The sequence below is a fragment of the Xiphias gladius genome, chromosome 16 (assembly GCF_016859285.1).
Source record: "Xiphias gladius isolate SHS-SW01 ecotype Sanya breed wild chromosome 16, ASM1685928v1, whole genome shotgun sequence".
Taxonomy (NCBI): domain Eukaryota; kingdom Metazoa; phylum Chordata; class Actinopteri; order Istiophoriformes; family Xiphiidae; genus Xiphias; species Xiphias gladius.
The window spans coordinates 14,633,758-14,660,232 of NC_053415.1; the positions used below are offsets into that span (position 1 = coordinate 14,633,758).

General features: G+C 40.3%; 2 protein-coding genes and 1 long non-coding RNA gene across 4 annotated transcripts; 2 read left to right on the top strand and 1 right to left on the bottom strand.

Moving 5' to 3' along the window:
* Nucleotides 1-12,930: 12,930 nt before the first annotated feature.
* Nucleotides 12,931-14,346, top strand: dlx1a (distal-less homeobox 1a). Of its 2 annotated transcripts, XM_040148997.1 has the most exons (3): nt 12,931-13,240; nt 13,515-13,714; nt 14,095-14,346. In XM_040148997.1, exons 1-3 carry the CDS (start codon nt 12,931-12,933, stop codon nt 14,344-14,346), a joined length of 762 nt encoding a protein of 253 aa, XP_040004931.1. The 2 variants fall into 2 exon arrangements, with proteins under 2 accessions (XP_040004931.1, XP_040004932.1); XM_040148998.1 differs by lacking the exon at nt 13,515-13,714 and having other exon boundaries at nt 14,095-14,117.
* Nucleotides 14,347-19,825: 5,479 nt separating this feature from the next.
* On the top strand, nt 19,826-25,434 carry LOC120801473. Its single transcript, XR_005709105.1, has 3 exons — nt 19,826-20,042; nt 24,994-25,068; nt 25,272-25,434. It is a non-coding gene; the product is annotated as an uncharacterized LOC120801473 (long non-coding RNA).
* dlx2a (distal-less homeobox 2a) lies at nt 20,516-22,808 on the bottom strand. Its single transcript, XM_040148533.1, has 3 exons — nt 22,263-22,808; nt 21,649-21,833; nt 20,516-21,498 (listed from the first exon to the last, which is right to left on the bottom strand). Exons 1-3 carry the CDS (start codon nt 22,579-22,581, stop codon nt 21,172-21,174), a joined length of 831 nt encoding a protein of 276 aa, XP_040004467.1. The 5' UTR covers nt 22,582-22,808; the 3' UTR covers nt 20,516-21,171.
* Nucleotides 25,435-26,475: the final 1,041 nt, after the last annotated feature.

The following is a 26,475-nucleotide window of genomic DNA, read 5'->3' on the forward strand; positions in this document are numbered from 1 at the left end:
GAACAAGGTCAGAGTCCTCTTTACTTGGAAAAAGTTCATCAGGGCAAAATAGACAGCAGAGATTTCCCTGCCGCCCAGCCTTTGTTGCTCTCTGCAGGTGTTTCCTCTGAGCTAAGCCAGGGCAGAGTTCTGCCTTCACTGTCCAAAGGGTGACTCTCAACAGTCATCCTCAATGTGAAACTCAACCCTTAAGCTCCTAATATAAAACACACATGCTGTATCTCAAGAGCTACTGTATATCAAAGCATTGTGTGTTTCCACCGCAATACAACCAGGAATAACAGAGGTGAATGATGTTTGAGTTGGTAAAGATTGATGCTTTGACAACTTCTTTTTTCCAAAGAAAAAAAAAGATGACTGAGGCTGGAAAGTGAGTTTGAGTTTTTCCCTGAATTGCTATTTCTGCATTAGGGTACTTCAAGTTATTGTTATTTGATAAAAGCAGAGGCTGAATAATTCACACAAACATCGTCATAAGACGGAGCTTCGAAAACATCTATTTGACTTTGTGAGGCTGTGAGGGAGAAAAACATAGTAATTGACCAGTCGAACAAGTGACTTTGGAGCAGGACAAAAGAGGTGGATCGCAGAGAAGGCAGGAATCAGAATGAGGACTTGCCTTAAGGTTTTGCCAAAAAAAAAAAAACAAAGTGAATTTGAAATGTAGCTTGCAGAAAATGTTTATTTACATTGAAACTGGCTTATCAAATCTATAATTGATATATCAATTCCAGATTTTCACTCTAAAAATGGAGTTTATGCTCTTCATGGGAAATATTATGGTTTACATTTGAAGTTAATTCTGTCAACAATTCAAACAATATGCACACCATAAACATTAGTTCTATCCCATGTCCTGGTATATATCCATAAGCCACTTGGACACATGCCAGCAGCCCTCGGGAGTAAAGCTTTGTCTTACTTGTAAGTCTGTGCCAAAGTAGCATTATATGAGTGTTGATGGGGAGAGTTCTCTGTCAGCCCGCGGGGCTCCGGTGTCTCTCTGCCGGGCCGTCCTGGGTCCCACAATTGGACAGAGAGGGCAAGACGCTGCGCCACAATCCCAGTCCCTCCCTCCAGCCCCGCCATGTTAAATGGGAGCATTGTGACTGCAGACCCGCTCTCATCTTCATGTACACTTTCTTTTTTTTTCTCCTTCTTGCAGCACATAATGACCCCAGACTATGTGACGACAGGCATTGTATCGAACTGGGCCGACCACATAGAAATAAAACATGAGGATCTGACTCGGAGGCGGCTGTAGGGCTTTTTTCTTCTGTATGGTGTCACTGGTTCCAGAGATATTTAAGGTGTGTGGGTATAGGTTTATGTATCTGTGCATGTGAGCGTCTGTTGTAATATTTATTTGATCACTTTTCAAACCCCTCGCTCTGTGTGTGGCCTGTCGTGTCGTTGCAAACATTGAGCCAGGTGGTAACAATTGATTAAATCAAATTTCTGCCCAGAGGTAGAATTTAATTATGACATTAGACCTGTAATCTGATGCATTCCTTCATTCAAATGTAAAACTGTGTGAATTGTCACGATGCTATATCCACAATATTAACCCCTGTAATTTCACTTATTTATATCATTTTAGACATGTTTACGCATGTGTCATGGTGCATGGTTTGAATATGCATTTTCCCAACAGGTGCATGGTCACACATACATTAAATACACTGTAGAGACTGCAAGGAGAAAACAGCCTGCATCCTTTATTTCAAGAATAAAATATTTCCAATTATCTGAGCAGTCCCACTCTTATGTTTCTGTCTTCCCTCCACAGAATTTTCCCTCCATCAGTCTTTGCAGTGAACAATGTGGTCACACTACACCTGGCAGGTATTTAATCTCTTGTAGTCATTTTATCTGGGAATCCCCCCATTTTTCAAATATGAAGTGCAATTTAGAAATCAAACCCAGCAGCACTGATCGCTGGCAGAGGAGTTTTGAGAAGATCCTTTTTTATTTTCTCTCCTCCATTCAACTAAAATGCTTCGTAAACTCACATGGTGAACACACAGCCTACTGTGCACAACAAGATAAGTCCTGACACATTTCCAAGAAGACAGAGATCACGTTTTCTTCTCAAAAAGCTGTTTGATGGGCCATTCACCATGATGAAAAAAAACAATACAAATTACAGACAGGCAGGTTATACATGGGTTTATATTACATACAAAGTGTCTTTTTGCATTGTACACCAGGAGAAATACTACAAAATGTAGTACGTTTTCAGTATTTATTGTTATAATGTAGTGGTTAATCTTTAATGTGACTGTAGAATTGTCATATTTTTTTAACTCTCTTTATTTTGGAAAATAATACACCTTACACATATTTTGCAGCTACTCTATGAGTATGAGTTCAGCACCTTGTACCAGCTTTGGTGATCATGCTGCAAAGTCAAAGTCAAACTGACCACAGAGATATCATCTCAGAAGGCAATTAAAAAGAAATTAACTCAAATTGTGGCTAATTTTGTGTTGTCTACCATTTTTCCGTGTTTATTTTGAGTAAGGTTTCTTGGAAACTCCCACTTTTTAATTGCGCAAAATGCTTATTTTAGATTTTTTTTTTTTTTTTTTTTAACTAGTCTGCCTTTCCACTGGCCTGCGAAATGCTATGGATGCTATCAACAATGATTTCAGTGTGGCTATTTCTGCCTTACACACACACATATACAATGATCTGGTGCATGTATAAATAATTCACATAGGTCAAGCTTTGATCCTTTGATACGGCCTCTCGGATTGCCAATAATGGCAGGAAAACCAGTAGATTGAAAATGAGGAATGCATCAAGGGGTGTGCTGTTTACTTGTAGTACGGGCAGCTGGTAAGCCACCCCTCTGCCATTTTACACCCCCCTCCCTCGCTTTTCAATTCCAGCCAGACCCCAGGCTCGGCTACTAACGGGGCTGAAATATTGTGCACTGGGGATCAATGCGGCCCTGAGTGAAATGTCAACTGTGGCCCTGCGATGTGTCAGGCTGTGAGGGAGTTGTAATGGCTATTGATCCACTGTGCGCTTAATGCAGAGCTGCCCCGCCACAATGCGAGCCAGCTGCAGCAGAAAGATATATGTATGAGATGAGCTAAAACTGAGAAAATAGAAAAGAAAGAGCCCACAGTTTTGTCCCCCTCCTTCTATCCCTCCCTCTCTGGCTGCAGATTGATCTTCCTCTTCCTGCTGATTCTAACTGGGGTCTGTCATTATCTTACTCTGTCATTAGGGGCTCCATTGACAGCTTTGGCCTGCCCGTGTCACTCTATTGAGACAGCAACACTTTTCCCATGCAGCGTTCCCTACATTTATTAAAATCTGTGACAGCCTTGTCTTAGCTTTCTCCATAGATGGCCGAGCTTCAGGCAGTGGTGCAGTAGTGTAATTGGAACATGAGGCTCTCTGTCCCTGGCTAGTAATATCTGTGAGGTACAGCTGTAGGTCAGACTGGTTTAGATTAGACGGCTGGCTCTGAAGAACAAAGTCAGACCACCTCTGTCTGAGGGTCAGTGTAGTCTGTGCTCCCAGGGGTAACGATATGGACCCTACATTTATAGCTGCATCTGTGAATCACATGTGTATGATCAGGAGTCTTGATACTACCACTGTTAGGGAAAGAAAATAATATTTCAAAAATGTGAGCTAAGGGACTGTACAGAAATTAAGGGATGAAGGGCGTCAAAAAAGGGAGAGGGCTATATTTTTCCTTTTTGCTGAAGGGAGGGTTTCCGGAGAGCAGGGAAGCACCCTTTAACATTTTATTTTCTTCTAAAAAACTGCAACAAGATCAAATATTAGAAGCTAATAGGATGGACATGTCAGTTTTGAGAAACAGAATAGACTTTGAGCGTTTGTTATTAGTGACCGAGCTCTACCTTCATTTTATTCTGAATCCTGAACAAAAGCAGAACAACAGTCAAGTTAAATGTGTCAAGAAATGCCAACTCTGTCATATAAAGTCACGGTGACAGCTCTTGGTTCAAAAATAAAGAATACTTGCAACATCCGATAAACAGGGGCCCAGCATTTAGTTATGTGTGCCATAACTTTGGAAAGTGCTAATTTCACTCATAATGTTTGAATTAGGTGCTATGTGAAAATTTTTATTCTATTAAGGTTTGAATTAGAGTACACCATCTCAAATTCTTTGGTGCCATATTTTTTGAGTTATTGAGGGGAAGATGTTGTAAGTCAAGAGAGTTTGAGGAAAATATTCATAATGCAGATGAGGGTCTTACATTTAAAAAAAAGTTAACCATATGGTACAGCTACCCCCTCCACACCCCAGTAATTTTCATAATGTCCCTAAGGAAGGTAACGATTTTATTTTTGCCATGTCCACTACATATTTGGACTTTAACCAAAGGATTTTATAGGGTTTATTCAGGCCAGAGACTGCAGAATTTCATAACCATTAGAGCCAAATCAATTTTATTTAAATAGCCAAAAATTACAAATTTGCCTCAGGAGGCTTTAAAATTTGTCCAACATATGACACTCTCTCTGCTGAGGGTCTCAACAGAGGAGGATGTGAAGGTAAAATAACAATATAGTCTGTGAAAAATTACCATAGTTACACTTTTAAGGTTTTCACTACACCATATCAACACGTTATTTTAAAGCAGAGTTTCCGCGCCATGCACTCCAACACATACTTAGGGTGTTTAGGGATAGTACAAAAACAACTGGGGTGGGGAGGGGAGATGAAACTATGTGCCACTTTTCAAAACATTCCTGTGTGTTTTTTAAAAAGTATTTTCTTGGACCCTCATCTTGACTTCCCAACACCCTCCCTCTGATATCTCAAAATAATACATTATTGAGTTGGTAAAAATTTTTTCACCATTAGTAACTAAAGGTGCATAAATAATTAAAGATGGTGTAGTCCTATTTAAACCTTAATATGTTAATGAACAATAACTTTCAAGGTGCTACCACATCGCAAATTTACGTCAATCATAGTAAAATGGTGGATCCTGTTACCTGATCATTACAGCTTTATTCAAACCAAGAGCTTCTAAATGACCACTATTACATCAGACCGTGTTGTAGCCGATATGTATGAGAATAAATGCAATAAAATATAAATCTGGGATGAGAAAAAGTTAAAAAAAAAAAAAAAAAGACCCTCCCCCAATCTCCCAAAAAAGTCAAATAACCCTCCCTTCAGCAAAAAGGAAAAATACACAACTCTCCCCCTAATAATTTCCATTCTGTCCCTTACCACTATCTAAGCGACGTTAACCTGTTTATAAAAATGCATTTATGCTCAAATGTTACAACAGCTGCAACTTCAAAGAGACAGATTTAAAAAGTCTATTTGTTTCTGTGTCAATGTGACCAAATAGTTTAAATATTGTGCCAGATTTCAATGTGAAGCAAAATGAAAACAGTAAATGAAAGAGCCTGGAAGAAGCACCCCAAGCAGCTTTATTCTTACAGTCTTTACATAACCCAAATTTGTGATCACATGATTATTGTTTTGTAGTATTTTCTGCTCCTGCCCTAATACTGTTGGGACTTGACAACTTGAAAACATTTCTGGAGGCTGTCAGGAAATGCACAGTGGGGTGCGCTGAATTGAGATAGGTGGTTTGTGGGCATGTGTGTGTGTGTGTGTTTGTGTTTGTGTGTTTGTGCGCTACCCAAAAGCTGAGTATGGCTGGTGGTGGGACCGAGCTGCTTCTCCGTCTTACAGGAGGCACAATCAGGTAGGACCAGGGGGTCTCTGGCTGTCTTGGCCTCTGTAACACAAGAGGCTGCTCAATGGGACGGAAGTTATTGGGGGTTTAGGATGAAACTGATGACATGGTGTGTGACAGAGACTCATCATTTGACTGTGATACAAGTATTTGAGCAGCAAGGCTGTAATGTTGCTTGGCTTGTCTGGAAAGATTTATTCTAGACTGCAGAGCCTGAGGGGTCAGCGGCCATACATGTGGGAGGTTTTTGCACTAATGCACTTTTTGGGGGAAGAAGTTGTGGACAAAATGAAACAACTTGGAAGAATCTGTTGGCAGAAGGGAAGAATGAAAAACAACCAGTATATGTATCTACCTATCTATCTATCTAATGGTAGACTGGTGTTAAAAATGTTAATAATATATATAAAACAGAGCATAGAGCTCTCTGACAGGACATGCTGAAGAGTAAATTTAGTATTTGCTTTCATGCAGATGTGCATATGTATAACAATTGCTAAAATACAACGAATATCTGTCTCCACATAACTTGAATTTATAGCCTGGTTCCCGCCTGACAGAAAGAAGCTCTCTTTTTTTTCAGCGAGAGGGAAGAAATGTTTAATCCAGCACCCGCTGTGAAAGTAAAAAGTAATGCATATCTCACTATCTCGCCTGTCTCCCAGAGAGATGAAATTGAAATTTTAATGCATTTTAGAGTTTTTCCCCCGAATGGAGAAGCTGATAGACACGGGGTTGTCATATTTACAGTATGAACACCCATGGTTTAATGCACTCTACAATGCTGCCATCTCCAAGTTCTTTGGAACAAAGCGTGCTCTTCAACATAAAGGAAAGGCAAAGAACAAAATTATTCCTCAAGCTTTCTATCAAGCTTCTGCATTCATGGCAAAGTCTAAAGGGCATGTCAGTCCTCCTGCCTCTGAGAGAGGTAATTATCCTTTTCCTGTCAGAGAACAACAAATGATAGCCAAGTATGGGGGTGCATTTTCAGGAGCTGAAATTTGTAAATAGGAAGGAGAAGGGGTTTAATTTTCTGGCAGCTGCATATCTACTTTTATCATGTTTTTTTTTTCCCCAGTGGTCATTTGTTGCATGTTTTCTTTCGTTTCACATGAGATGGCACAGGGTAGTGCTGTTTGTTTATGTCTGTGAGCTTCTGAGGGGGAATTTACTGTATGTGCCCTGCATTAACATACCTATTTATAGTCCTACACTTTCTTACAGTCACCTTTTTTTTCCCCTGTTGTGACCATTTCACAGATTATATATTGTCCAAGTAATTTCCCTTTCAGCATCTGTGTTTTTTACCTTTCAGAGAAAGCAGTGAATGGAGGGAAAATTATCACAATTACTCATATAATTGAGCTGTCTTTGTAGCAAGTGCAGCTTCAGTAGCCCTTTTTTTCCATCAGCCAAAATGGTTTCATTATATGGGTTTTTCATATTCCCTGACACAGGGCTCTGCTGAGGGCCTGGCGCGTGGATGAGATGCAGGATGAACAGAGTGAATCATTAAGGTCACAGTAGGAATAATTATCCCAGCTATGGAAAGAGCATCTACAGCCTTTTTTCTCCCCCAGCACAAATGCAATGTCCATGGCTTTTAGTCACAAAGAACTTTGTTACAAATGGAGCTTCCACCTTCTACTTATACAAAGAAGAGAGGGGGAGAGCAAGACTTGTATCAACATGACAATTTTCCATCATTAAGACTAATGACAGGCACAGACTGTGGGGATCAAGGGGAGCACAAAAAAGAGAGGTGCATTCAGGTGTTGGCTGAGTGCTGACCTCCTTCCTGTCTTTGTTGGAGACTTAACTCTTAACAAAAACTAAAAAGGGGTTTCAGACTAAAGGCGCAGCGGCAGCTGAACGTCAAGCAGCCCAGCTCTCCAAAATTTGCATGTTTTCCGTTTGCAGGGAAATTAATTCAATTAGACCTACATGTAAAGATGTTTAATCCATCCTTGTTTTAGTGTTGGTGAAACAATTCCCCAGTTTATAGCTATGTTATATCGATTTTACTCCAGCAATCCGGCTCTCTCACATCAAAGCAAGAGTTTATTAAATTTTGATTTTCTTTAAAAAAAAATTTTCTTGCCCAGATCTTCACTTAACAGGTGGGATACTGTAACATGAGGCAAGTATGGAGCGTCACTGTGACACTAGTTTCTTTTACAGTTTAGCTGAATTAAGTAAAAACCATATTTTTCGAGGTCCTTTCTCTCCAGCCTTCACTCAGGTAATTGGTCATTTTGCAGCCAATTTTGGGCAGGTTGGATGCTTGCTGCCATGGGCTGACCCCTGCTGCTGCTGTAATGGGGACAGCATTTCTACCAGTTCGCTTGGGGCTTTTCCACACTGTAACCCCAGCTTTCTGAGGAAAGGGGTGCTCTGAAAGCTGAAAGGGGAAAAGGAGTTGAAACATGACTTCTCAACACTGCAGTGACCAGATTTAAGTCCTATTACACATGTTAATGTGTAATGTTAGAGATGTCATGTGCTGGGAATGATAGATTTACTTTGGCTCGTAATTTTTCATAAATGTTCCTGTTTTACATGAAGGAAAAAAAACTGAGCAAAGGGAAAGGAAAAAAAACATAGAAAACAACAGAGCAGATAGAGAGTCTTCAGAGCAACAAGTCCAGCTTGGAGTCCCGTTTGATCAGTACATCCCAAACTGATGTGATGCAGTTTCCTCGCAGGGTCATCAACGTCTAAAAACAAACAAAACAATAATTACCTTCCTGCACAGATCAACAGTACTTCATTGGTTTTTTTTATTTAATAGGTATAGAAAACATTCTAAATATCTTGGCTGTTATAACAAGGACTTTATTCTACCTTTTTAGCGTATATAATAAGCATGAATTGTGACCCTAATGTAAGCGAAAGATTAGCCCCAACACAAAATTTAAAACAGGATTTAAAGCAGCTATCGCTCCCAAACTGACATACAGATCTTTTGATTAAGTGAATAACACGTTATTCATGTTTTCTGGTGTTTATAAATGCCCATTTGTTCATTATCAGTTGAGAAACAGAAAAAAGTTTTTAATTTAAAAGTCAAATTATCTGAGTAAACTTGAATATATAGGTAAAAAAAAATTACTGATTGGGCACTTAAGAAATGAATAGCGTCGTTGTTTCTTCCTAACATTTAATTTCAGAAACCAGAAAGTGCGACTTTACTTGCAGGTAATAAATTCAAGGTGTAAAATCGGATTATCACACAAAAATTAAACATGCTGATAATGCTTTTTTTTTTTAATGCATGAAATTATTCTGAGACAGTAAATTTGGTTTACACTGTTTGGTATTTTCTAAAACCAATTAAAAAAAAACTTCACAAATGTTCATTTTCTCCCTGTATCTCTCCTGGCCCTTGTGATAATGCAATCAATTAACCAGTATAACAATCTTGTTTCTCAGATATTATAATTCATTTTTTGTTTACGTATAACTCAGTGAACAAAATCAATTCACATTTTGATGCCACGCTGAACATGAAAATAGACACTGAATCGAGTTAATTGTAGTGCAACTAGTTTGCGTTCATTGACGCCGCAAATTACAGGATGGCAGCGAGCAGCAAAACCAGACAGGAAGCAGAACAAAAGGCAATTTCACTTGTTTGATCCACTGCCTTTAAAATGTGAAACACAACCTTCAGTGTGACATTTCTGCTGGAAGTCACTTACCAAATTACATTTGCATTTGTAGCTGATGTGGTGTGGTAATAATGTCCATAATGGGCAGTTTGAGAAAGGATGAGCTACTGTATTAATGTTAAAAAAAAAAAAAAAGAAGCATCACAGAGTGTGGGAACAATTTATTTTTTGTTGTTACGAATGGGTACATTTGAGATGGATATTTATGCAGCATGATACTGAGTGCAGGCATCTATGTGACAGCAAATAAAAGATGTGAAAATTGAAATGTTAATTTAAAAAGGAAAGGCTTTTCGCGTGTAACTTTTCATTTGCAGATACAGTATTTTGATTCAAATCACAGAAATGATTTTATTTTAAAAAGCTGCTGGAGAAAAAAAAAATCAGAGAAATACATCCTACAAAAAACATACAAGTGCATGTTTTAAAGCAGCATCATGTGTCCTTCGTGAGGAAGGAAAATGAGAAAAAAAAACAAAACCCAACTCTGCACCTCCAACGACAATAATTAATCACTGCTCACATGCAGAGGCTGCAGGGAGCAAGGCGAGCTGAGCCTTCGCACAGCATGGACACGCAGTTTACCAATGCACCGCGGTCGGGATAATATTTGGTGGCTGTTTAAATGTGGGTTAGCATGGTAGTTGAGGAGGGCTTTCTATCACCGGACTGAAATGAAGTCTGCGACATCTTGCCCCCCCCCCTTCTGTCTCTCCACCTCTGCACTAACCCTCAGGTGAAGAGCAGCAGGTGTTAAAACACCCTCAGCCACAGAGCTACTCACTCCTAATGAGTCCTGCCTCCGCACCTCCAACCATGCATGGAAGACTTTATTTTTAGTGCGGCTGGTTAGAGCCCTGGTGCCGGGCGGCTGCAGGAGGGACCGCTGTGGCCTGCGCTGCCCTCCTGCCGGCCTGCGCAGGAGTCAAATTATAAATTAAAGTGGTTATATCATCACGCGCCTGCTCATCCCAATGGCCCTGAAGATGGCCTGAGAAAACGCCTCAAATAAATCGTTAATCCCCCAGTTTGCAACTAAATCAACACTTTGTAAAGGATAAGTTCTGCAAAAGGTTTCAACAAGAATGAATATAATGTGTTCAGCAGTATATTTCCTCGGCCTCTTCGGCCCTAAATTACATCAGCTTCAACAAAAAAGCCTCTAATTATTATTGCTATTATTAGTGATATTCTCGTGGTATTATTTTACATTTTTCTGCAAATTCTGCCTGTATTCTGTTAATGGTTTTTTGCTCACAGCCGCGTTTCAGTTTGCAGATACTATAATCGTGGGAAAATAATGACAGTTATCAGTCGCACCCACCAAGTACCCATAAAAATCTGTCCTCTGTTCTGGAAGATGATAATTATTGGTTGTACTACCATTATCGTTGTCGTTGTTGATAGAGGAAATCTTGAAGCATTTTTTCGAAAGTAATTCCAGAGAAATCACTTCAAATTGGCCTATTTTTGGGGGGTGGGGGGTGGGGGGTGGATGGGGGGGGGCAAGGGACCAGCTTTCGTTATAGCCTAATATTTCATAGAAATCTTTAAATTCAGGCACCCGCAAGCCGCCTGGCACACTGTGGCACACGCGCCGTGATGTCAGAGCCTGCATTTTGATCACACATTTTGCAACTTGCTAGTCCTGTTTTGAGATCAATTATGTAATTACACTGATAATCAGAGTGACGGAATTTAACTGCCTTTAATTTGTTATTCAGGTGGAGATGGAGGGACTGCAGATGGAGCAGCTCGGCTGTGCTCCTGCTCTGCACAGACACCAGCAGAAGAGCTGCAGCCTGCAAATGAAGCCTAATAAAATGAGGAGCTGCTGGATACTTTCTTCTTCTCCTTTCACCAAGTTCATCCTGTGGAGGCTCTCTGACCCCGGTTGGCGCGGATTTATATGCTTCTTTTCCATCACATGATTTTTTTTTTAAGTAAGTGGACATACTTTGCTTTTTTTTAGCTGCTGATTGAAATTAAGATATTGTTATATATATATATATATATATATATATATATAGAGAGAGAGAGAGAGAGAGAGAGCCTGGTTACACTGCCGTAGCACTGATCCTGTTGGAGCTTTGAGGTGTGCAGGTCTTAAGCATGCAGCTCAAGAAAAATGACTCCTGTTTTGTCAGTCGTCAGTTCAATTAAATCAAATGTCCATGGATAATTATTCTTGTTAGGCAGTGGGAAGCTGGCCGCACCCCCCAACACCCTCGCTTAGGTTCATGCTAATCAAAGGTGCCAGTGTTTAACAAAACTCTGGCCATTAATTGATTACGATAGAAGGTGCGTTAAAGTCGCTTGGAAAGCGGTTCAAGGTGATAAGAAAATAGGCCTATGTGCGTTCATGCATGGTTGAGTTATAAAACAGGCGAACTTGGGAGGGGGAAAAATCCACCCGAGCAAGAAAATACACCGTTTTCCCACCATTATACTGTAAATCATATCGTTATGAAAATGATTCACAATTAATACGACGTTGCCAGGTGCGTTGAAATATTAAAACAGAGTGTTTTAGATCACTTTTGTTTAATTGCACGTTGATCTGTTATAGCTTTACGGCCACGCAGTTCATTAAAAATGTATTGTCTTACTACATATCCTACATATCATGTAGGCTGTGACGTTGTCATATGTTTTCAGGTGTTATATAAAACATCATTAGGCCCAAACCTGAACCAATAAACCTGCTCATTTGACATCAGAGCAAACTGTTTTAACACCCCACTGCTGCCAGGTGTAACTGAGAGCTCAAGCCCCTGGAAGTGTTAAATACATGACTAATTACAGAGCTACTTATGAAAATTGAACACTAGTGTCATGCTAATACACCTTCCTCCCGAAAGAGCATTGGGAGCTTTAATCAGAAAAGCTTTAATCAAACTGGTCAGCGGGCAGAGCAGCTTTAACGAGGCTGGAAATATTATTTAATTTTGTTAAATGACGTTGTGACGGATGTAAGACAAACGGCAGTTTTGAATACAATGTGACAGATCAGATTTGACTGTATTGCCGAGCGCTGTACTAATATAAATATTACAGTGTTGGATGGTGAGGGTCGAGACCAATGTGCATCAGAAAAAGATGTTATCAGCTCATAATATCCAACATTATTATTTGGTGTCCACAATGGATGTTGTTAATTGGTGGATTTTAAATAATAATAACAATAATAATAATAATAATAGTGAATCTTGACATGTCAAGAGGAAATCTGAGGTTTTGTGGTTTTCCTTGACTTTATCAGGTTCTTCGGACCCAGCCCCAGCGTCGCCAATCGGCTTCCCTCTTGGAGAGTGTGGACCAATCAGCGACAGTCTTTGATGAATATTCATGAGTCCGAGATTCAAACCTTTGAGCGAGTTTGTCTTGGTCCACAGCATCATACCTAGGACTTTTCACAGGCACAAACTACATTTTCTTATGAATGGAAAGAGAAAAAATCAGTTCGGCTTAAATTGGGACCCATCCTTCACTGAGATCATAGAAGGAAAACAACAAAAGCAAGACAGGGGGAACCGCCAGAAGAGATGACAATGACTACAATTCCAGAAAGTCTTAATAGCCCTGCCTCAGGAAAAACCGTTTTCATGGAGTTTGGACCCCCGAGTCAACAAATGTCGCCTTCCTCCATGTCCCACGGACACTATCCCATGCACTGTTTACATTCTGCAGGTCATACCCAGCACGACAGCTACAGCCCAGGCTCATCGTTTCCCAGATCTTTGGGTTATCCATACGTCAACTCCGTCGGCAGCCATTCCACCAGTCCATATCTCAGCACAGTACAGAGCTACCAGAACAGCTCGGCACTCACACAGACACGGTTAGAGGACACAGGTAAGTGTACAACCCGCATCTTCGCACCCTATATGTTAACTTTCCGTGTACGCACGGGCTCTCTACCCTATACAGTCGTCGCTGCATCGAAAAGACGACCCAGACGTTGGGATTAGGCTTGGTAATTATTTATTGCGTAACGCTATAAACAATGTATGCAATTAAGGGTAATTATACCTAAAGTACAGCGCTGGAGTATTCATTGCTGCACAACACGGTTGGCTACGACTGCCTCCTCATTTTGTCCTTCTCTGCTCTTTTCCGTCTCCCTCAGCACCAGAGACAGAGAAAAACACAGTGGTCGAAGGAGGAGAGGTTCGGTTCAACGGGAAAGGGAAAAAGATTAGAAAGCCAAGGACTATCTATTCGAGTTTACAACTTCAAGCTCTGAACAGGAGATTTCAACAAACTCAGTATTTGGCGTTACCGGAGAGAGCTGAACTCGCAGCGTCGCTGGGTCTCACTCAGACGCAGGCAAGTCCAGGAAACAGACCCACAAACACCCAGGAACACTTTCTCACAACATATATTACCATTATTATTGTTATAATAATAATAATAATTATTAATATTATTATTAGTAGTAGTATTAGTATTATTAAGGCTACAAATCATACAGTAGATATATATATAGACATATTACCAAATAATATAACGATATTCAGTTTTTAATATAATAATGTCATAATCAAGGGCAGTATATTAATATACTAATTTTCCTGATCGTGACTTTGTTTAATGAAATCTGCTACGTGCGTAAAGTGTGCATAAAGCTTGCGTAATTCTGTCTTTTAGTCTATTCTTTAGCTTTAGTTTGAGTTTTCTTATCCGAATCATTTCCATTGTCTTTCCAGGTGAAGATCTGGTTCCAGAATAAGCGATCTAAATTCAAGAAACTGATGAAGCAAGGCGGGGGCACAATTGACACCAACGCTTTAGCCACTGGCCGTGGACTTTCGAGCGGCTCTCCCTCGGTGGCACCTGTCTGGAGCTCGCCGACCACCGTGAAGACTCCGGTGGGCACAACCGGATCTTACATTCCCAGCTACACCTCATGGTATCCCACCACACACCAAGAGTCTATGCAACAGTCGCAGCTCATGTGAACAGAGACCTCAGCCCTCGACTCTGCTCATATGGCTCGTGTGTCAGGATGGTGAAGCGGCTCGCAGCCGCTCAGCGCGGCCCAGCACTGACAATGCACAACACCAACCCCGGAGTTTGCAGCCGCATGTCGCAGGCTGACAACAGTGGTCTCCTCATAGCGGATGACGGCAAGCAGCGAAGAAGAAGAGGAGGAAGAAGGAGGGAAGAGAGAAAGACTGAAAAGGCACGCAAAGCGCCCGAGGGCAACAAGTCCGTAACAGTCAGCGGAAATCGTAGACAAATGGATCTTTTTTTTTTTTTGGCCGCTGTTTATCACTTTTGTGTCCGTTTCTATTTTCTAAAAAAAAAAAAAAAAAACATATTTGTGTGATTTATTCTGTTGTTGAGATGTAGGCTACATGTTGATAAGAAAACGCGTGTTTGTTTACGCCAGATGTCGGGCCCAAGGTGACGAAGACCTAAAATCAATCTGCATTCATTCAACAGTTAAAGGTTAATTAGGCCAAAGGGGTGTTTCTTAAACCAAATAATAACAATTTATAAATTCCACTGATAACCATCCGGCCATTATGCTTACAGCACATTCAACCAACAGAGCATATTGTGCAAAGCCTCAAATTGTTACTATGTTGTTTCTATGTGTTTGTTATTTAAGTTAAATTATTCAGACTAGTTTTTCTGTTGAGGTCAGTCCGTGTTCATTTTGTAAGTGTGTTTGAAATAACAACACTGTGTTGTTAATGCTGCACTAATGCAAGCAAAGCTTTTCTATGCCGTGCCCCGATGTTATGTGAAAAATGTAAAAGGCCTGACGATTTGCTGCTTTAGAAAAAAAATATCCTGAGGGTGAGCAGCTCATGTGTCACTGTATTTTGTACATAATTTTCAGATTTGTTTTCGTGCTGTGCTGGATACGCTGTGAAACAGGGTTTTAGGCTTTCTGTACCTATTTGTCGAGATGTGTTTAGTCAACATAGAAATTATTTAGTTTTGTATTGATCACTTTAATTTATTTATCTGTTTCTGAAGTTTATGTACATAATGTGCAAAGTTTCAAAAGCAGTAAAATAATGATTTAAATTATGTCAAGAAAGGTGTCTGATTCAAACGCCCCCCCATCTCTCTCTCTCTCCACCCTCCGTTCATGTGAAGAGAAGGCTTCAGCATGGTGCAGGTTTAATGTGAGCTGACACAAAGCAGTATCATGTTGGTTAATGTGGCAGACGACATGTGAGTGCGTTTGTACGGGCTGCAAGGGGCTCGTCGTTTAGATTTATGGTCATGTTTAGAATTTGGCCTGCATGGGTTTGTGTTGCTGGTTGCAGATGTTCTCTGGAGTGAGCTAATAATTATAGAAATCTGATGTTGCATCTCCAACAAGATTTAAATCATTTATGCATCTACATGAAAATGTCTTTACTTGTGCTTCAGCTGCAGTTTAAACGGAAATGGAAAAAACAACAACAAAAAATAGACCTACAACGCTAATTATCTCAGAAACCACAGCGAATCCTTTGGCCGATGTGAGCTGCAGCACTTATATTATTGTGATTTAACCGTCGCAGTGCGGGAGACCTGCATTCATTCAACCGCATCGCTTATTTCTTTTCAACTTTCCCTACAGATAATCTTCTCGCTATTTGTCTTTGACAATCCCCATTTTTCTGCCATGAATGTGAGAGATCAATTGAGTGTGTTAAGTGAATAATTGCGCAAGAGGCAGGTGCTGCAAAAGGACTGGATGAGCGAGCGGGACACAAGGCGGATCAGATGGAGACCGGTGAAAGTGAACAGTTCAAAGGCCTTGTTTGGGGCGCACACTTTATTCATTTACTCTGTTACGCAATTTTGCAGCAAGCCTTTTAATTTGTCTGATCGTAACATTTGTAAAATGCTACCAGTGTGGTTAGATATACATTTTGAGAATGTTTTTGTGCTTGCATTTATCTTTCTAATAATACAAGTTTTTTTTTTGTTTTTTAGTCAAATGCCTCCAGTAAAAAACTACAATAACACAGGTCCATTCAAACGACACTTATAAAACTGGACTACATATTTCAAAATTAATAACAAGATAGAAGACGAAAAATAAGAAAAGGCAAATATTCACGATACCAACTCAATTCATTTTCTCACATTTTACTGTTTGTCTGAGAAGAAACAAAGAATGACAGGAAGAAATGAACTGAAGTGCGTGGCTTGTGCTCGCTCTGAATATAGAAAATGTCTTGCAATTATAATGACACATTTGATGCCATTTCTAAGGTTTGAACAGCATCCCTTTAAAACTGGCTGAGGCAAGACAGGTAACAGCTTAGCACCATCACATCACGACCGAGCACTTAGTTTCTTTTTCATTTGTTCCACGTGTCATTTGTATTCCTCTTTTAATGTGTAAATCAGACCATCACAGTGATTTATTAATGTATAATCTCGTCATGCATTATCGCGATTATTATTACTATTATCATATACAGCGACTACATCTCACGTTAACTAATAACCTTCATAGGAACTAAAAAGAAATGACCCCTGGTCTAGTTTATCTATAATGTCTGTTCTTTGTAGACCCTCCTCTGCTTCAACCCTGCATTGTTATTTTAATACAAAACGCAGAACATATGTAGCCCTTTGTGAACAAGCTTACATCTAGACTAGGCCTATGTATATTTCGATACCATTAAGAAAGAATATGAATTGTGCTGTCGCTGCTGTAGCGAACATAAATCTGCCTACCTAGCCCTAGAAAGGCGCAGCTGCACATCCAAGAGGGTCAGTGTTATTTCGCTGTATTCTCCTCTTGATTATACGAGCTGAGCCCATCAAACCCAGCATAATTACAGTAATTTCGCCCTTATTTATTCTAATGCAGTTTCCTATCTCTGAGGTAATTATGAGCAATTTTTTTTTCGCACGAAGGATCTTTCTTTTTTTTTTTTTTTTTTTGCGTTGACAAAAGAGATACTGCTCTGAAAGAAATTTGCTGCTGCCACAGGGGGAAAAAAAGAAAAAATAGTGAAATAGGTGAGCTGTCATTTCCCTTAGACTTAGCCTATGTATAAGGCTGGCAAATTGCTTGCAGGTGTACATCATGGAGTTGTCAATGCGAAGAGGCTTCAACATTAGCAAAAGCACAATGCAAGAGTGATGAAAGCAGCGACCAAATTAAAGAACAACTTGTGTGTTTCTCCCCTTCCTTACACTTCCTGGCGGTGTGAGCAGCTTTCTGAACTATAGGACGTTCTTCCACAAAAAGATGCAACTTGGTTGCACGTTAAATACACCGCACAGTTATTTATTTATTTTAGCGAAGTTACAGGATAAAATAGGCCTGAGATTTCACTATTAAGGAACTAGTCTTTGAACTAGTTTTTAGATCATCAAAGAATCAGCAACATTCACCGATGTGAATAGAATAAAAATAAATAAATGTTATGGCGAGAGGAGAAATGGGTGAATGGTGCCCGCAACCAGAATCTGTTTCCTGTGTTTAATGATTTCAGATGCATTCAGTCGTCACGCTGCTTTCAATTAAAATCGAAGAAATAAGCATTTAATACACACCTTTCAGCCCGATACTGAAGAGGCCAGCTCCCTCCGAGGAGTTGCAGAAGTCAGCAAGCGGGCGGATGAGCGGCAGTATCCTGCAGCACAGACACACGATGAGCGCTTAAATCCCACAAAATGTGTCCCATGTGTTGGTCTAAGCTATAGCAGCACAGTTCAGAATATGACTGAAAATGTCTGCTTTATTTCCCCTCTTTATAGCCGATGGGGAAAAAATGTAGATTATTAGCATAAATGTTTACTCCTCATTACGCTGATGACATTGTGCACTCGAGATCTTGGTAATCTTTGGGGGAAATTATGAGTAATTTTTTAAAATTTAAAGCAGCAGTTACCATGCAATTCAGGCTAATTCTGCGTAGGCTCCACACGGATATAATTATCGTTGAGTCAAGATGTTAGGCTAAAAACTATGCATTGATATTCCCATTTATTATGTACATACAACTTTGACAATGTTGATGCTTGAAATAGCGGGAAATTGTCTTGTGCAAAAATTACACCCCATATTAGGACATCTGAAATTGCGAAGAATTATATTGTAATTGCAGGCTTTCAGATTTGAAAGCCAGAATGCTCAAACCAGAGCAAATGTGGATGAAATTACAGATCAGGGTATAAATTAGGAGGGTATGGCATTTACAAGTTGCCTAGAGAAATGTAAAAGTATAAACCACAGCAGCTCTGATCTACAGACACATAGAGTAACAGAGAACGTCCAGAAATCCTTCTTTTTTTTTTTTTTTTTTTTTAGGAAGAAATCCATAAATATTCCAAAATAGTTTACTGACGTTTTATTTAGTAATCTTCACAACCGGTGTTGTGTTCTACTTGCGTAGCGGCCAAACACAAGTGAATTGTAGTCAGGAGAAAACCAGCTAATACTGTGTCAGTTCTGTTGCATGGCGCCGTGATCGTGCAGGCCTGCCATGATGCAATTTAAATCTACAGAGGTCCGCTCAAAAGGTATATAGGCCTGTATACGTGTCGAGGTAATGTTGTGTCGGTGCACAGCACAGACCTGCTGCATGCCTGGGATATGATCCTGTCAGCCCCCAGGGAGGAGGCTCCATCGCGGAGATATAGCAACCGCTGACAAGCTACAGTCCTAATTATGTACACGGAAACGATCCCACTTTATGGCCCGTGGTCTTTGGGAGGGGAGCGTGTGGGACAAACAGAAATGATCATGAATGAGAACTACGTGATGGCACTTTGTAATAAAAATAAGACCCCCTCTATCTATCTATCTATCTATCTATCTATCTATCTATCTATCTATCTATCTATCTATCTATCTAATTGGAGTCAAAATTGCTCTGATAAAATAGCTAAATTAAAATAAAATCTCGGATGCAACAAATTTTAGTTTCTGGACGTGTGCCTGTGTTTTCCATGTAGCCTACTACAGGCCCTACATAGGCCGCATAAATAGAAATGTAGGTCAATCTGCTCGTCTTCAGAGATCACAGACTTGACTTGTAAGACGTGAGAAATGTTTCCATGATGTTGTAGCTCCAGGCTGTCTTGGAGCAAGTTCCTCTCTCTTTTTCTCTTGTTAGGCTGACTTCATAAAATGTCTGGAAAGCGGCTGCATGACTCCAGAGAGTCTGAGGATCCTGTGCTGGTTCATACCCACCCTCATCTTCCCCTCTCGCATGCCAAGGCGTGTTGCTTTGTTGCCTCCCCCTCCGCTCAGCCTGCGCCCCGGGCATCTGCGTGCCTGGTGCCTGCCTGCCTGCCTGCCTGCCTGCCTGCCTCAGCCCCGGCTCGGCTAATCATCTGCTGACGGAACCGGGTAAAATAAATATAACCCGGGACAGCTGAGGAATTGTCTTACGCTTGCTCACGCTTGTGATAGCACCGTGACACGCTCATGTAATTGGAAAGAACATATTAATACTTAGGAAATAGCCTTTAATCAGCGTAACCTTTCAAGTAAACGCCCGCCTAGCTTAGAGTCCAACCTCCCTGATTTACTTAGCTTACAGCTAGTTCTCCCTGGTTACTAAGCAACACAACTGGCGGTTAGCGTAACATACTAGGCTATTTATTTTGTTAGCAGCTACAGGTGTGCATTTGTCCCGTCTTTTTCGACGATTTTCAGTAAACCACCACCAAAATACAGGTAAATATAATATTTGACCAAATCACTGTAACATTATTGTGGCAGTCCAGCGACATTAAAGAGACCAAGGAGGTTCCCTTAACTGGTTAAATTTGTGATATTAAGCTAACATAATCATGACTTCTGTCCATTTTCTGAACTAAAGCCATTTGACGTGGGGAAATCATGCAGCACCAAGCATTAAATGTATGCGTTAAAAAAAAACCCAAAACAAAATCCTAAACTGCTGTGAAATAAAATAGGCTAAAGTAAATAAAATAAAAGCAGGCCCTGTGCGGGTATATAATTGTTATTAGGACCGTTACAAAAAGAAAAAGACAACACAGATTCTCCTCAGTCAACGAGAAGTGCATGTGCACAGAAAACACTTTTGGAAAGAAAAAAAAAAGGATGCGTAGGTTATGCACAGAAAACAATTTTATTTAAATAACGTCTGGCAATATATATATGGAACACTGCTAAAATAAATAAGACAAAAATACAATTAAATGTAATACAAGTAAATCAGAGGGTAGGACAATCAGTAGCTCACGGTGGTTAATGGATTTGCACCAATAGCCTAAATAAAAGCGTAATGGGCTATCAAAAAGCTGTGGTAAAATATTTACAAACGTGGATTCATACACTTACCCCCAGTATATTCAAAACAACTAATGACACGAGGAATGGATAAAGGTAAGCTTTTATCGCACAACAAAATGAGGTCATATTGAAAAAGGCACGATACAGTTAACTTGTGCTACATTTGTGACAGGTTGTCCTGCGATGAATCTTTTATTTTTGCAGGAATGGCAAAAAAAGTGACGTCCGCGTAAAATAGGGCTTACGCCCAGCCTGTGATTGCTTTGGGTAATAGTGGTTCATTCATCCCTCGACATAAACAAAATAAATAAATACAAAAATAACTGTAGAAATCTGTGTCTACTATTTGCCAGCGTGAAAACTGTCAAGGTCCATGAACCTGTGTGGCTCCATTAACTTCTCCTAGATGCTTGCGTGTAGAGTTCGCATGGCGCACACACAAGGTCTGTAAAATGAAGGTATTGGCATTTTTCTTTTGTTTTCACCAGTATTGTCCGATTTAAACCCGATGTTTAAAAAAAACCAAAAAAAAAAAAACCCATTATTTTCAGAATATCGTCCCAGCGCTTATGGCGGAGTTGTGGTGATGCTGGACCAGAGGAGGCTGCAGATGCGTCGTAGAATTCGTGGTTGAGTACCAGGAGTAGTTTGCCAAAAACGATGAAGGCGCAGTCGTGTTGGGAGGGCTGCTGCTCTGAGGTAAACTGGAGTTGACACTGTTCATTCTTTGAGTCTGTGGAAAGTCCCAGGCAGTAGTTGGTGGAGACGTGCAAGGGGGAGATTCACTGGAAGCAACATGTTGCTCCGGGGGGATTTCTCCACTTTTCCACAACTTCTTGAACTTGGAGCGACGGTTTTGGAACCAGATTTTGACCTGAAAAAGAAACAGATATGAGCATAAAATTGATTACCCCAAAATTTTCCGACTCGAAACCCCTATTTGACATTTTAAATATCTTTTTTTCATATCAGACATGAAATGGATATTTGACAGTGTATGACCCCGTGTCTCCAGTGTACCCACCTGTGTCTGCGTAAGGCCCAGCGAGGCTGCCAGCTCGGCGCGTTCCGGTAGAGCCAAATACTGCGTCTTTTGAAACCTCCGTTGAAGTGCAGCCAGTTGGAAGCTGGAATAAATGGTTCGAGGTTTCCTGACCTTCTTTGGTTTTCCATTAACCATCCGGATTTCTGGCTCACTCTCTTCTTTTTCTGAAGGAAAATTCAAATTCAGTTGATGTTATGCATGAGGGGTTTTGCAAATTTTCGGTGTTGCAGAACTGTTACGCATTTTTCACGGACGCCTGCCTCTGTTTGTATGTCCACGCCTAATGATTAATGTCATCTGAACAGATTTTATATTACTGTGCAGAAAAAAAAAATGAGGCGAAATTTGTTCGGGAGTTGTGTGTGAAATAAATTAACTGAACGTTCACTATCAGGGTATGTGCGGTCTCTTTGAGACAGGTATGTGTCCAATCATTTCTGGCCACATAATAATTCTCTCGTCAGTTATGTGCAATGCATGCTTCAACTTGCTCCTCAGACATTTCATGCCATGAGTAAGTTTCGAAGTTTGGTCTTAAGAAAAGCATGAAATGCATTTAGATGCATAAAAAAAACATCTAAGAGCGCCCTTACCTGTATCGGCTGGAGTAGGAGAGGAGTTGGGGCCGTAGGAGCTGTATGCACCATAAGATGAATTGAAACCGAGGTCGTAAGACTTTGAGTTATATGGCACACTGCTCGTGGCGCTGCCGTGGTACTGGTAAGAGCCGAGTTGGCCAAATGGAGATCCTGCGCAGTGGCCAGGTTGCTGGCTGTTGTAATAGCTGCTGTCCGTCGCCGTGGACACTGGCAGAGTCGGGGACTCCTGCGATTTGTGCAAGCTGTGGTAATTGCTTGAGGTAATCTGGTTCGAATGCATATCAGTATTTAAGTTCTCAAAAACCCCAGTCATCTTCGAGTTGGAGCGGAGCAGTCTCGTAACCTATGCGCAAAAAATCGCAAAATTGCGAAAACTGCAAGCCGAAAACACGACTCAAATCATGGACCGATGACCCCTTTTCGCGAATCAAAACGCATCCCCGTGTAAACTGTGGCAAAATCAGCGGAAGGAGTGTCACTCTCGCAGTGGCCTGTGATTATCTGCCACGGTCGGTGGTGGGAGCGCATTTATGAGAGAGTGAGAGGGAGAGAGCTACTGTGTCTGAGGCAACCAATGGGTAAGGGCTGCTCCACTGACTACTCCCCACCGCGTCCACCCTCCATTATTATTTGGGTTGTTCTGTCCCGGTTGTCTGCAGAGAGTTTTCTATCAAAGCATCTCAAAAGAATCGGCGAGAGGTACCGTGACCAAACCTGTAGGCCCATCGGGTCTGAGCTTCATCCAGTAACACAGACTGAGTAAATCAACCCTGTGCATAATCATCCATATGGCGAGAGAAGATAAAATATGACTTTAACATGTGGAGAAAATGCACTACACGTCCGAAAGGGCGACATTAAGTCGGCGTAGCAAATTAGTTTTCAGTGGCTTTGAGGTTAGCCATCTCCATTTGAATTTTAAGCTTGTCAATATAGTGGATTTAGTAGATTTTCTTTTTTCAGCGCGAGCTTTGGTGGAACCACAGGCCTTTTTGATGTACATTTCATTAAAATTTTGTCTCAGAAACTCAGAAAACTACGTTACACGAACAAACCGAGGCAGAACCACACAGAGAAGGGGAGGGGGGACGCAGGGAGTTCGGCCAAAGGGGATCTTGAGGTGTTGATACAAAATCAAACCCTGCTAATGAGGCTGAAGGTTGTCTTAGGTGACTAAAGGAGAAAGCTGCTGCGCCCCCCGGTGTTGGAAATCTGACTTACAGCCCGCCCCCCTTTCTATTTCCTTTTGTCTGCGTTTGGTGCATAGGAGAGGCGAAGATGAACCGCAATAGAAACCACCTCCCTTCAGCCAACACGTGGAGAGGTTCACAGAAGTGTGTTTTAACACTGTGGCCTTACTTGGTGTCAAAGTGTCGGTCATCCCTCATTGTAAGGGGTTGTTTTGGAGTAGTCTACAAAACTTGGTGTGATGACAGAGATGTTGAGGTGCCTGTGTCCATCGCCACGAGATGGCAGCATAGCTCCTTTTATTAACAGCCAGCACAGATTTACTCAGTTTATTGTAATGGCATTGCATCTTACTGATCAGACTAACCTGAAAACCGTCAAGATGGGTTTTGCTTATTCTGCCAACCGGATGATCACCAACACTCCAACAAGTCATGAACATATTTGGCTTGACAAAATAACACTTTTAAAATCTAATGCAGGCCAAAATAGTTGCCTAATACTGTCTTTATGAAGCTTATCCATCTGTCAGAGATGGTTGTTGAACTGTGCTTACTTTGATGGTCTGAGTTTGTTGGTATATATGTAGACATTATATCTACATTATGTTGTCTAGGTGGTGTTGATATGATACATACTCAGTGTGTGAATGCAAAAGCACTGCCTTTCCTGCTGGAAGTGCTACATTCCTTTTTAAATTGTGAAATTTCTTAAATCTTAAAGATGATCAGGTGATTTTCCAGGGGTTGTTAAAGGGATGGAGAGGGACTGAAGCAGTGATTTATACAAACAAAATTCTTTAATTTAACTAAACTTGCATTCAATGCAATGGGACTTTGCTCCTTTCAAGCAAATAAATGAACGAGTTGATGAAATCTTACTTAAAGGGGTAGTTCAGTGATTAAGTATTGCAACACAAGTTCAGATGCCTGGCATTAGAACCACAATGAGCAAAAATTCACCAGTCAGAGTCACATAGAAGCTAACAATGAAAGTCATGTGAGCAGTTATCTTCTATATTAGGATTCTTTTCATTTTAACGGTTAGGTTGATGCGGTTGTTTGATAGCCGGTGATTTTGAAAGTGTGAAAGTATGTTTTAGTACAGTTTTCCGGGTAAAAAAAATAAAAAATACAAATAGTCTTTTATTTTTATAACTTTTTGTGCAAACTGAGTGTAAAATATTCAGATGTTTCATGAGGAAAATGTAAATAGCTTCCAAGTGGGCTGAAAGAAGAATCAGAAGAAAGAAGAAAGAGGTTCCTTTGGAGAATGCACAAGTCATGATATTTTTAGATAGTGGTTAGGTAGGTTTTCACAACATAGCTCCACAGTCACCATCAGGATGTGCCAAAATATTCACAACAGCACAGACTGCATGGTAACAACTGGACAACATACATCTTACCTTTTCTTTTGGCCTTAGAAATAGATTGTAGTTATTGCTGCTCAAGTTTTCCTGTTGTCATGGTGGCCATGTCCAGTGGTTTGATTATAATTTTAATATTTAATGTTAATGTTTTCCCCTCTGTTGCAGTTGCAGAGCAGATGGCATTTTAGCTTCTCCAGTGTTCAGTGACATGGTAATGATGCCAAATGACAGGACACAGATGTAAGCAGCTTTTATCATGCATTCCAAATGACCATTTATAAAGTTACTTCTTCTTCTGCCCTTAGAAAGGTTGTAAGGAGAAAATATCCTCATAAAATGGCACAACACTGGCTTATATTGACTTTTTGTTTTGAGGAATCAAAGTGCACAAAAAAAGTTACTGATCTTGACTATCTGTTATCTTGTTTTTTTTGTTGTTGCAGAAGCTCAAAAGGCAAACAACAGCTGAGATCTTTTCAATGACACACCATGAGGTGATGTTTAAGAAACATTAATGGAAGTCAGGGCTCAATAGAGCAGAAGAAATCAGCACTCTATGACCACACAGTGTCTACTGTCTATTTATACTGGCAATGACCCAGTGCAAAACTTATAGTACAATTGACAATACAAGAGGACGTGGGGGGGGGGGCAACTCGTCCCCCCTAGAACAGTGTTACACTGAAAATGAAACTATTTATTTAGATACAAACTGCTCTTTCTTTCAGGACATGGTCTGAAATCCTAAATAAACTAAAGGAGATGTTCATTATAGCGTGTTCTGCATAATCCATTACGTACAGAACAATGATAATGATGATGATGTTTTAATGATATCTGCAGGAAAATTGTCAGGAGTTGGCAAGATCCTGACAGAGCGTACACTACACATTCACATCCCACAAAGATCTAATGCAAATATTGTTCTGCAGCTTTTGGTTTTCAATATGAAAGTCTTTATTGCTCCTGCTCTGTGCGGTGAGAGTCTCTATATGTGGTCAGATCTGTGGCGTTCACTGGTCCTGATTAGTGGATGCCACAGATTCTCAAAACTAATGCCCTGGTGCTGACTGAGGATGGCTGTCCTCAGCCAAAGTAATTCTTTTTAAAAGTACATTCTTAATTAGTGTATTGTATTTATTTTTCACAATAAACTTATTGGGAAAAATTCAATTTGCATTTAACATGTATATCTGTACAATTGTTAAAAGTGTACTATTTTGGTAAGTATACAGAAATATTTACAAAATGAAATATTTTTATATTTAAGCGTATCTTAAGTAGAACTTAGGTGGTTTCGATTTAGCATGGCCTAAGGTATACTCATTTTGAATGCATATACAGTACATTAAATATACTTTTGGGACGTATATTTCATATACTTTTTTTACTTGGGTATGGTAAAACAGATCTAAGATGTTTTTCATTATGTACTGTACTCAGGATCAACAGGCACAGTATTGGTCCTGTTGTATTTAATGCAGGCAGGTTTCTGGCTCAGCAGAGTGATTTGGCTGTTGGTGGATTCTCTTCACTGATCTCCTGCTGGGTCTACTGGAGCATTCATCACCTTGGCAACTCACCCTTTTAGTCAAATCACATTAAGCTAGTTTTTCAGCTTTGGCTTAAAGTTAAAATATCTCAATG